General features: G+C 38.2%; 1 protein-coding gene across 5 annotated transcripts in view; it reads right to left on the reverse strand.

Annotated features, from left to right (window-relative positions):
* Positions 1-12801, reverse strand: part of ZRANB3 (zinc finger RANBP2-type containing 3) — a 133135-nt gene that overhangs the window by 7788 nt on the left and 112546 nt on the right. For 4 of the 5 annotated variants that reach the window (XM_043505037.1, XM_043505038.1, XM_043505040.1 and 1 more), the window contains 3 exons: positions 11550-11952; positions 7008-7139; positions 1155-1249 (listed from right to left, as the gene is read on the reverse strand). In XM_043505037.1, coding sequence (XP_043360972.1) covers positions 1155-1249; positions 7008-7139; positions 11550-11952 — 630 coding nt within the window. Of the gene's footprint in view, positions 1-329; positions 494-1154; positions 1250-7007; positions 7140-11549; positions 11953-12801 lie in introns of those variants that run through there. The other variant, XM_043505039.1, reaches the window with a different exon arrangement.

Genomic DNA, 12801 nt, shown 5'->3' on the forward strand with positions numbered 1-12801 from the left:
CAAATTCAAGTAACAAGACTGTGATCACAGTGAGAGAAAGAGATACATGTTTGTCAGAATGAGCTATGCAAATAAGAATATGTTCTGGAGGTACTGAGAATGCAAATTTTATTTTATCTAATACAAAACAAGCTCCTATAGGAAATACAGTGTTCTGTGTCACGTGCATTCAATTCAGTTTCAGGTTCAGTTGGATTCGGTCATATTTTGAAACATTAACCATCTAATGTACTATACAGCCCATGAAAAGAGTACTCAGTACATTTGTTTTGAAAAATGAAGTAGAAATGCAGTTAGTATAGGAAATAACCTTCAAATAATTCTGACAATTAAACTGTTGCCACTTCTCTTTTATTCTATCTGAAATGTAGCCAAAATAATTGCTGAAAATAAACCCAATCCAAACTCAGTTCCCCAACAATGACACTCACAGTTATCAGTCTAGGTATTCATATGTCGGCTATCACTTTAGTATCAGAACATCTCCCAAGTATTGAAAAATAGAAATAGAAAATTAGAAAACTAAAAACCTTCCTCCCTTACTTCATTTAGGGTACATTTGTCTATTTCTGTATGTTAAAAACAATTTTAATGTCGGAACCAAAGATACCAAATAATTATTTAAGCAAAGACATCTTTACTGTAAGATGTTTGCCCCTACTATGTCAGAACAGTGCAAGGACAATAAAAATTCCTGTAAAGTCTCACCAGTTTCTGACAGATGGAGCTACAAATAATCTAATCTGGAAACAGAAATACAGTAGAAAAAAATAGGTCCTATAACATATACTGAAACAACATTAAGTTTCTGACTTATGATAACAAAACCCAGGATATTTAGTTTTAAAGCTACTGATCCATCTAGTGAAGAAACTGTCATGGTACATGATGACAATATGATGTTGTATTGTTCTGACACCCCAAAAATACTGAAACAATTATAAAATAGAATGGTCACTTCTTTCCCTAGCCTTGGTTTTAACTGAGTAAGATTTATCATAAGTTACTCTATTAAAAGAATTAGACTGTAAAGATTCAGAATTCTGCATCAATGCCCAACCAAAACCTGTGCACATACATGATTGTTCTGAAATATTACAACTAAACACATTTGCATTTCACATCAGTAGTATATGATGCTATATCCTACTCACATCTTTACAAAAAATTTTGTGATATCAGATCCATATTTTGAAGCTAAAGAATGTCTTTTCATCTGGCTTCTTTCCTTGGCTTGTTTAGCAGTTCTCTGAAAAGAAAGAAAGATGTGTCAGTGAATATTAAAAATTACTTAGCAACAGTATTCTACATTTGAGTTTACCTTGATTGTTAAAGAATTGGGGTCTCGTGTTAGATCAAACGTGTTGTAGTACTTATCACATTATCTAAAATATAGATGCTTGTAACAGGGTGACAACTTCCAAGTTCTTGTTGAACTAAAGTCTTCCAATTTGGCACACTCATTTCTTTATGAAGTACTGAGTACAGGAGAAAGATCAAATTTGAACACTGATTTTTCTATTAGATATTACAAGAAGAACATCAGTCTTACTTACTGGAGTAAAACTCTTCATGTGTTTTTTTTAAAACTAGAATCGTGAAGTCTGATATACTTGTTAATTGATTGATTACAGAAAAAAACACATATTTGGGCTTTGCTATTTCTACTGTAAGTCACCAAAATGTCAGTCTATTCATAAAAGTGTTACATTCATTTCTTCCGCAAGGTGCTCATGTGATAGAATGAGGCAACCAATTTGGAGAAATTATGATAATTTAAATTCACAAGTTCTATTTAAGGGATTTTAGACAGCTAACTGTTGAAGGTGACTATTGAAGTATGTTGCAGGCCCTGATGTTCATAACCCTGTCCACCAGAAGGGTACATTGTCGTCAACTAGTTCTTAATATTTAGCAGTCAGGTAGCACTGTACATCGATGCTGTGCAAATAAATGTTCTTATAGGGAGTTTTGTGAGGATTGATTACATGTATTATTTCTTTCCCGACCTGGATAAACAGACATAGGACAAATGGCTAGCACCAAGTCACACAGCAAGTCAGTGGGAGAGCCAGGATTAGAACACCGTAATATATGGCTCCAAGGGGGATTAGAGAATCACTTTACATACATCTTATGTTTTTTAAAGATGATCTGTGCCTGTATCTTACTTTTTATTCATAGTTCACCTGCATTAGTGAAAGAGACTCATTTACCTTAAAAGGCAGCATCTTTTAAAGCTTTTTCTAAAATTACTACCATTTGATGGTTATTTACTTACCTGTGCAAAATAAGTTTGGTAGTCCTAGTCCAATTCTTAGTATACAAGTGTTTACATTAAAAACACCATTGCAATTGGCAGTAACACACATCCTTATTGTCTTTCTCAGCAGTGGTGCCAAAAATCAAACAGGTTGCTTTGAAGTTTACTAACATTACATTATTACATGATCCTTTCATCCCCACTGATACTCTTCTCCCTCCAGGTTAGGTAGAACTGAGACACGTTAACAACACTGCATGCAGAAGCTTCCAGTGGTGTTATTCATTCTATACACAAACAATGAGAAATATCCTATCTGGTAATTTTCTTCTAGCAGCTTCTCTCCTTGTTCCTAACAAATGGATAATGCCTTCCATTGGTGGTCTTTGCAGGTAGTCCAGTGTTGTTGCTGGAGGCTCGAGGACTAAGCTCAACTCTTCAGTTCAAGCCATCAGCAGAGTTCTTCCAAAATTTTAGTCACACTTCAGCAACCGATTACTAGCACTAGGGCAACAACTTGCAGTGATATCAACTAACTTTAAGGTAATTATATGCTTAAGTCTCCTTTCAGAGAAAATTTTCTATTTGTTACAAATTGTATTGCAGTAATTTACCAATCAGGGTGGGCTGAATGAGGAGAGAAGTGGTGTCAGAAAGAAAATGATCAGGTAAGAAATCTCTCATTCTGTTGCAGAGCTTCTCTCCTCGTTCAAAATAACTGGAAATTAGTGAGCAGTGAATCACAGACTTACGGAGAGGAAGGATAAGCAGAATTATTATTATTACTGGAGAACAACAGGCAGAAATAGACATACACCCCATTACAAGAGCTTTGTAATTTAAGGAATTATTTGGGAACCAACCCAATAGCACTTTCCTACCAAAGGGTGCCTCTGTAGATGACTGGAAATTCTGTTGCAATCTTCTTAGGATGGGGTTCACACACTTTCTTCCTATGATACCACAAAGGACCTTGTAGAGGAAGCCTTGATTCCCTCAGTCCGTGGTTTCCCAGATGCCTAGCATGCTAACTGGTGCAGGATTTTCACATCTTGCTTGCAGTGATCTTTGAGGTTCTAAGGCCTTGGCATTTTGTATAGGATGAGATGAACAGGGAACAATTGGTGTGTGGACTTCATATGTTGGAGATTTTGAAATCTGTATGGTATCCACACTCTTATGGCCTATGAGATCTTTTGGAAGGAAGTCCCCATCTGAAAAGGTGACTGTGTTTTTCACTCGGGGTTAACTTAAGTGGGCAGTTATGTTTTAGGAACTTAAGGTAGAGAGCGGTTGATGAAGTTGTGTGGGGCATTCAGACTTTCTGTGCCTCTGGTGTGGATTCAGGCTGCCTAACGTACTCTCCTTATGCTTTAATGTGGAGCCAGCTCATGGAGAGGAAGAGGGACAGAAAGAAACCACTTCTCGCCTTTCAGATTCTTGGAAGACCAAGAGTCTGTGACTGAAAGCCAGACAGGGACAATTCCTATTACACTGCTGCCCGAGAAAGGGCTTCACAGAAATCACAAGCATCTCATCACAGACATGCTGAACACGTGTCTCATACAGTAATCATGATACAGAGCACTGTTAGATCCCCTGTATAAGTGGAGAGCCCCAGTAAACACACACTCATTGGTGGGAAGTAAAAGGAGAAATAATTTAAATCTATTTTTACGTCACTTGCTCACTAATAATACAGACTAATTCCTCATGAACGACTATGTGCTTTTGGGACTTGGAGCCTCTGGAGTTTGCAAGACTTGGCCCTGAGCAGGCTGTGAGGGGTCCTGGTCTCCTTGGAAATCTTCATGTTCCTGGTCATGCCTTCCATGGTGAGTTACAGCTTTGGGTAGGGAGTGTGGCCCTAGCATGCCAGTCTGATTCAAAACCCCTTGTCCTGCCAGAGCAATGGCTGATGGCTTATGACAGTAGAGCAGAGTTTGCTTTCTCAAACATGTAACCCTGGCAAAGGAAAGATCAGTGGCTTGCAGCAGCTGGGAACAACTCACCCTCTGAGGCTCCTGAAAAACTGCCTATAAACTCCTCAGACTTGGTTTGATGTTTGTAGGGCTTCTTTGCTGTCATAGTGGTGGTGGTGGGGAGGGCAAAGGAGCTCACTAGAGGTACCGTACCAGACAAACCCGACAGTTAGAGACTCAATGGACTCCACAAGCTCAGGAGAATGAGCTGAAATGAAGTTGCTGTTCCATGCAAATGAATAAAAATTCAAGTTATAAAACAAAATGGTCAGGAGAGACTGAACTACCACTTGTTCCGCTGCTGGAGGAAGAAATTTTGGTGACCTGAGCTGAATGGCAGGGCTTAATCTTGGAGCTTCCAGCAACAACAACATTGGACCACCTCTGAATTCAATAGATGTGAGGTATTACCCATTAGTGACAAATGAAAAGAGAAGCAGTGCAGCAGAAAGAATTTCAGCTTCAGTCTCCACTGGTAAAAACCTAGCAACAACTTTCACATGCACTGAATTTACCATGCCACCACATATATGCTGCTGCTGTACAACACAGCATTGCACAACTTGGAGCATGTATGCTGCCTATAGTGGCACAGTCTGCTCCCAAACCGGGAATTTTTGTAATGCTTTCTTTTTACTATTTATCTTACACTTAATACTGGGGAAAGTCTGTTACCCCTAAAAGAAGTCTGCATACTCCAACCTGTTCAAATGTGGTTGCAAGATCACTTGCAGAGTACCTGCTGGTGTGACACCTTGAGTATATACCAGCAACCTCTAGGAAGTTGCACTTCAAGAAGCTATTAAAGGAGTGAAAAAAGACAAATTAACATGATAACTATACTGAAATCCACTCATACCTCTTTATTGGGGGAAATCAGTGTCTAGCACTGAGGATATAGCATTTCTGGTGTAATATTTTTATTTTTGCAGATTATTGTTTGTATTACCAGGAACCCTAGTAATGGACCACAACTCCATTCTGCTAGTCACCGTACACACACATTTTACTTTCTAAAAAACAGGATAACCAAATTACTTATTATTTTGACTATTCATAGCACATAGGTCTTTAGCACATAGTATTTTTTGTCCAACTTTTACAATCTTAATACTATTATTTGCAAAGAAAACAAAAAAGAAAACTCCTAATCTTTGGATAAAAATTGGGGGTTTTATTGTGTTCCTGAAAACTTAAATTTACTACTCCCAACGGAGTGTGTGTCTAAGGCTCCCACTATAAATCAAACTAAGTAAGGGTTACTAATTATGATTACTACTGTTAATTATTATTGCCTTTGACAGTTCATTTTACTTATATTTGTAAAGAACAATGAAACTTGTTTCATTCAGTGTATTTAGTGACCTGATCCTGTCATATTTTCCAATGTACTATGTTCACTGGTTGCAAGGTCAGCTGAGTTACAGTTACACAGAAACAGGAAATGTGGGTTGATGCTTTAGGGGGAGGTGATGAGTGTGCCAGGAACATCTCTGTACATCTTACATAACATCATCTGACTTCAGTGGGGCTCTACACAGGCACAAGGATGCACGCACCCACCCAGATACAACTGTAGGATAATGGCCTTAGATGGAAGGCCCACTGATAGCTTTTTATTTTAAATTAGTCAAAAAAGATAGGAAAAAATAAATTATAAGTGTACATCACTGAAATTAACTGCATTAACTGATACTTAAATCAGCTCTGCCTTATATACTTCCCATGTTTAAACTCTGCAAGACTGCAGAAAGTATGACTAACTAGCTGCAGATAGAAAAGGAGTACTTGTGGCACCTTAGAGACTAACAAATTTTAACATGAAGTTGACAGATTTCCACTCTATACGGCTAAATTCAGTGCCTTGCATAATGACAGGTCTGCTACTCTGATAGCTGCAGATAGAGATAAAAAATCTTTTATTTTAATGGTCTTAAGTGTAAAATAATCAGGATGCTGTAAAATCCTAGTGTCTAAAATTACAAATATTACTTTCTAACCTATTTGTGCTGTTTGGCCCGGAACTCCTCCTCTGTTGAGAGCTAGCATGAATATAAATAGTAGCATAGCCATGGTAGCATGGACAGTGGCAGTGGAGGCATAGCTTAGCCATGCCAAGTACAAACTCATTTGAAACTGGTGTGTCTGTACTTGGCATGGCTAAGCCATTGCCACTCCCTGTGCTACTGTGGCTACACTACTATTTATACTTGCACTAGCTCAATGAGAGCTAGCGCAAGCACATATATGAGAGCAGGGGAATCACACTACTCACTTGTAGTGTAGACATAGCCTAAATTATCACTTACACCTAAAGTATCCTATTAAGTCCTCCTCAAGAGGTAAAGAAAGAAGCAGCTTCTACTGTACCCATTATGGAGAACTTATATAAAGTAATGCTTTCAGTAGTTTTATATCAAGAAGTTTCAACAAACACGATTTGAACCCACTGCAGATCATATCGGGATCAGGTGGGAATATATTATAGCATATATGTAGTGCTTATACACTTGAGCCAATATTTTGAACAGCAATTAGCAATTTTGGGAGCACAACTGAGACAAAAAAAGGACTGGTTTTCAGCAAATGCTGAGCACCCAATCCTCAGAAAATCAGGCTCCTTTAAAGTGTATCAAGTTTGGTGACCAAGAAGTCGTCCAGTTATTTTTGAAAATTATGGCTGTAGAATTTTTCATTCACACTTCCATAGTTATCTATTTACTTAAACATTCAGGGGATTATGAGTTCTGATTTATACTGACCTCCTTATGACAAACTGTACATAGAGTCTGAAGATTTTCCAGAGAGCACTGTCCTCCTCCACTATAAACTGGTTTGATATGATCCACCTGCCAGAACTGGCCTTCTGTTGGGTTTGTTATAATTTCATTTAACTGCAGTAAACAAAGGACATAGCATCAGAAGTTTTAAACAGCCAACTCTGAACAGACAAAATTGTGTCATACACTCTTCAATCATGTTTACACAGACAACCAGGAGTTATATTTTTAGAAAGCTTATTTTCACTAAATGCACAGTAGTTTGATACATTAGAGCAAGTGCTAAAATGCAGGACCCAAGAGGAATATCCTAATGCATGTGTGTTCATTTACAGAATTATAAAAAAGAAAACTGAGAAAAGATGCAGAACAGAAATTAAGATTTTTTGTTTCTGAATGACACAAGCAATATGTCCTTAATGTCTATTATTTTATTAATGGCAGGTGTCAGTACTAAAAACAAATGTCAGAGTAAGAAAAAGTGATGCACTTTCAATCTTGTCACTTACAAAATAAAAAAGTCAAAATACCATCATAAACTTGGCAATTCACAAATAAGCAGATATTGAAGGTGACTGGTATACATTGTCACCAAATGTGAAATAGTTATGGGTCAGGACAAAGTCACAAAGTTCAGCCACCAGGTTAGCCGTGACAGTATCGGGGATACTGTTCCTGACGGCTTGTAGTCCATCTTTGTGTGGAACAGCAGGATTGTCTGGCTATGTAGACTCCCTCCTCAGGCCCTTCGTAACCAGCACTCCCAGCTATCTTCGAGACACCACTGACTTCCTGAGGAAACTACAGTCCATTGGTGATCTTCCTAAAAACACCATCCTAGCCACTATGGATGTAGAAGCCCTCTACACCAACATTCCACACAAAGATGGGCTACAAGCCATCAGGAACAGTATCCCCGATACTGTCACGGCTAACCTGGTGGCTGAACTTTGTGACTTTGTCCTGACCCATAACTATTTCACATTTGGTGACAATGTATACCTCCAAATCAGCGGCACTGCGATGGGTACCCGCATGGCCCCACAGTATGCCAACATTTTTATGGCTGACTTAGAACAACGCTTCCTCAGCTCTCGTCCCCGAATGCCCCTACTCTATTTGCGCTACATTGATGACATCTTCATCATCTGGACCCATGGAAAAGAAGCTCTTGAGGAATTCCACCATGATTTCAACAATTTCCATCCCACCATCAACCTCAGCCTGGAGCAGTCCACACAAGAGATCCACTTCCTGGACACTACGGTGCTAATAAGCAATGGTCACATAAACACCACCCTATATCGGAAACCTACTGACCGCTATTCCTACCTACATGCCTCTAGCTTTCATCCAGATCATACCACTCGATCCATTGTCTACAGCCAAGCGCTACGATATAACCGCATTTGCTCCAACCCCTCAGACAGAGACAAACACCTACAAGATCTCTATCATGCATTCCTACAACTACAATACCCACCTGCTTAAGTGAAGAAACAGATTGACAGAGCCAGAAGAGTACCCAGAAGTCACCTACTACAGGACAGGCCCAACAAAGAAAACAACAGAACGCCACTAGCCATCACCTTCAGCCCCCAACTAAAACCTCTCCAACGCATCATCAAGGATCTACAACCTATCCTGAAGGACGACCCATCACTCTCACAGATCTTGGGAGACAGACCAGTTCTTGCTTACAGACAGCCCCCCAATCTGAAGCAAATATTCACCAGCAACCACACACCACACAACAGAACCACTAACCCAGGAACCTATCCCTGCAACAAAGCCCGTTGCCAACTCTGTCCACATATCTATTCAGGGGATACCATCATAGGGCCTAATCACATCAGCCACACTATCAGAGGCTCCTTCACCTGCGCATCTACCAATGTGATATATGCCATCATGTGCCAGCAATGCCCCTCTGCCATGTACATTGGCCAAACTGGACAGTCTCTACGTAAAAGAATGAATGGACACAAATCAGACGTCAAGAATTGTAACATTCAAAAACCAGTTGGAGAACACTTCAATCTCTCTGGTCACTCGATCACAGACCTAAGAGTGGCTATACTTCAACAAAAAAGCTTCAAAAACAGACTCCAACGAGAGACTGCTGAATTGGAATTAATTTGCAAACTGGATACAATTAACTTAGGCTTGAATAGAGACTGGGAATGGATGAGTCATTACACAAAGTAAAACTATTTCCCCATGGTATTTCTCCCTCCCACCCCACCCCCCACTGTTCCTCTGATATTCTTGTTAACTGCTGAATTAGCCTACCTTGCTTGTCACCATGAAAGGTTTTCCTCCTTTCCCCCCCCTGCTCCTGGTGATGGCTTATCTTAAGTGATCACTCTCCTTACAGTGTGTATGATAAACCCATTGTTTCATGTTCTCTGTGGGTTTGTGTGTGTGTGTATATAAATCTCTCCTCTGCTTTTTCCACCAAATGCATCCGATGAAGTGAGCTGTAGCTCACGAAAGCTTATGCTCTAATAAATTTGTTAGTCTCTAAGGTGCCACAAGTACTCCTTTTCTTAATTTGATATGGCATTCTTCACTTCCTGTCATAAACTAACTGTGCGTTGCTGGTGTTGCTATGTTGTAAGCTAAAAATAGCTGCATTTCAGTGGTGAATGAAGCTATCTTTATTATATAATTAGATGATGCATGTAATGCAATGCTCTGCTTTTTAAAAAAACATCTAGTTTTTCTTTACTATTAACCAGTTCTAATCGGACAGATACTGTACTTCCATCTAAAGAATGTGAATTTATTTTCAGTTTGTAAATATATTTTTCGTATAAAAGTTATTTGTTAAGCGGCAGCCAATCAAAATGAACACAGATTATTTTACTGAAAATAAATAAATGTGTTAAACTTCTAAATCTAGATGGAAGAATAATCATTATTTCAGCAGTTCATGGTAAGACGTTTGTTTTTAATGCTACAATTTCCATTTTAGACTACAAATTAATAAAAGTTATGAAATTATTTTAAAGAGGTAAAACAATAATATTTCTGCTGTATTTAAAACCTTATACTCTTTGTAGGAAAATCTGATGCCCAAAGTTTTGTCAGTTGGTGCTCAAAGCTTCTAAGGCTACAGGGCTTTTGGAGCGTCACATACAGAGCTTTGAGTCACAACCAGAGGAAGCTGGAGTGTAGTTTAGAACTTACTCATCAGGCATGTTCTGTTTTAAATAGATGAGATGTGACTATTTGACTGACTCTACTGCTATACTACCCAGCTAATTCCTCTCTCCAGCTCTTTAGTCTTTAGCCCTGAGTTCTCATCCTGTGCATATATGTAAGTTATATTTTGAAAAAAAAGAGGAAATTCCCACACAAAACAACTTAACAGAGTTAAGAATGCTCAGGTGTACTTCCTCACAAGGCAAAGATTCAAAAGGAAAATATAAGTTAAAGCAACACTCACAGCTAACAACAGCAGTCTCTAAGCATTAGCCCACTACCATCATGATAATCTACACCAGAGGTTCTCCAAATATGGGATGGGCCTCCCAAGAGAGGCATGGGAATGTGTCAAATACAGTACAGTTCTGTATTAAATAAACAACTAAAAAATAAAGAAAAGGAGTAAGGAGTACTTGTGGCACCTTAGAGACTAACAAATTTATTAGAGCATAAGCTTTCGTGAGCTACAGCTCACAGTGAGCTGTAGCTCACGAAAGCTTATGCTCTAATAAATTTGTTAGTCTCTAAGGTGCCACAAGTACTCCTTACTCCTTTTCTTTTTGCGAATACAGACTAACACGGCTGCTACTCTGAAACCTGTGAAAAATAAAGGGAAGGGAAAGTTTAAAAAAAAAGAAGATGTGACAAAGTAAAGAAATTGTTTCTGTGTTTGTTTCATTTAAATTAAGATGGTTAAAAGCAGCATTTTTCTTCTGTATAATAAAGTTTCAAAGCTGTATTAAGTCAATGTTCAGTTGTAAACTTTTGAAAGAATAACCAAAATGTTCATAACTCTGAGGTTCTACTGTATTAAAGAATTGAAACACTAAGTTAAAGAATTTTTTGTATGCTAGAAGTAATAACCAGTAAACTCTTACATCTTACTGCATTAGTTATTAAATGGAATTTAAAAGTATCTACCTATCTTAGGGCTTTTAGAATATCACTCATTACTGTACTACAGCACCTTTCATGTAAAATCTATAGCATTAGTCAAGTCCCTAGTGGACTTCATGGAATCATCTGGTACTTCTCCCTTTTTGGGATTAAAATTCTGCTTGCGGTAGGGTTTTTTGTTTTTAGGACTTTTTTTTTTTTTTTTTTAAACTATTACCTCTTTTTTGTTGCTGTTAGGGATGATGGGGTAGAAGTGTCCACCCCAAGTAGTTCATTTGTTGTACATTTTTCTACTCTGTTGATTGATAAACATTTGCTTTCAGCCACTTACCTTTTAAAATGACTTGAGGAGCATAACCACCACCTGCCACAGAAATACATTGATTTATGTTACTGCTTAAATACCATTGCCATTACCTGTCCTAATGGAAGCTGAGACATCCAAGAACTCTCCAGAAGATTCTTACGTTGACTCTTAGGTGCATTTTTGATGCTAAGGTAGAGTTCCTGGGCATTGAGATTGCAAAGCTGACAAACACCATGTTCAACTTCAAATACTTTACTCCTCAGGTAACTCTGACTAGAGCGAATTAAGAAGTCTTCCTGGCATTTAAGAGAACAAAATCGTGTTTCCCAAGCAATAGATTTGCAATGTTGGTCAAGGTGAACTGTTGGTTGTTGGCAGCTAAGACAAAGTGGATTTCCTTTATTATCTACAGCCTGTAAATATCCTTTGTATATGGCAGGACCTTCAACAACTTCAGCCTGAACTGAATCTGCATTAAGAACAGGGGAAACTTTCCCATCTTTTAAAAGTAACCTGTGATAAGGACAAGAAGCAATTGTTTAATAAGACTGAACTTCATCAGGGTCAGTATACAATAATTAAGAATACTCTAAGAAACTATTAAGTTTCTTTTATCATGAAAAGTACAACTTCAATGAAAACTCATGCTACTTTGGTTGGTCACTGCACAATGCAAATATTCCACTTGAATTATATTTTTTATGACCAGATTTCTAAAAGGCCTCACTTTTTTTTGCATATGCAAACTTGGTAAACACCCATTTGCACATTAAAATTACTATACTCATATATATTTAATTATTAGCTGGAGTTTCCCAGTCTTCGAGTGGAAATGCGAGTTTACACACGCATAAAAAAGGTGCATTCTTAACATGTATATACAGAAAAAAGGAGGCTATAAAATTTTACCCTTCAAGTCTATAATAGAAAGTAAGTTGTAAAAGGGGATTAAATTCTTTTGAGGAAAAATTGTGAGAACTTCCTGTTTGTTTAGATATCTCTCATGGCTATCTGGTAAATATCTTGACTTAATCAAGGTTCTATATTCTCTATTTTCTCCTGAAGTAGAGAAGTGGCTGACAGAAAATGTTAAAAAAAAAAAAAAAAAAAACAGGCATAGAGGTCCTTTCCAGTTAGTTTTAGACACTCTCTCCCCCACATCTATTACATTTTAAATAAATTAGGAGTTTGTGTGTGTCTATATTTCCAGCTGGAATCTGATTCCAAGCTCAAAGAGACATACATACCTGTCCTAGATCTGACTGAGTTAGCATGCTCAAAATAGTGGTAGCTGAGGCAGCACGGGTAGCAGGAAGGGCTAGCTGCCCTGAGTACATACCCACCTGAGGTGCTAGGCACATC

The sequence above is a fragment of the Dermochelys coriacea genome, chromosome 11, assembly GCF_009764565.3.
Source record: "Dermochelys coriacea isolate rDerCor1 chromosome 11, rDerCor1.pri.v4, whole genome shotgun sequence".
NCBI classification, from domain to species: Eukaryota; Metazoa; Chordata; order Testudines; family Dermochelyidae; genus Dermochelys; species Dermochelys coriacea.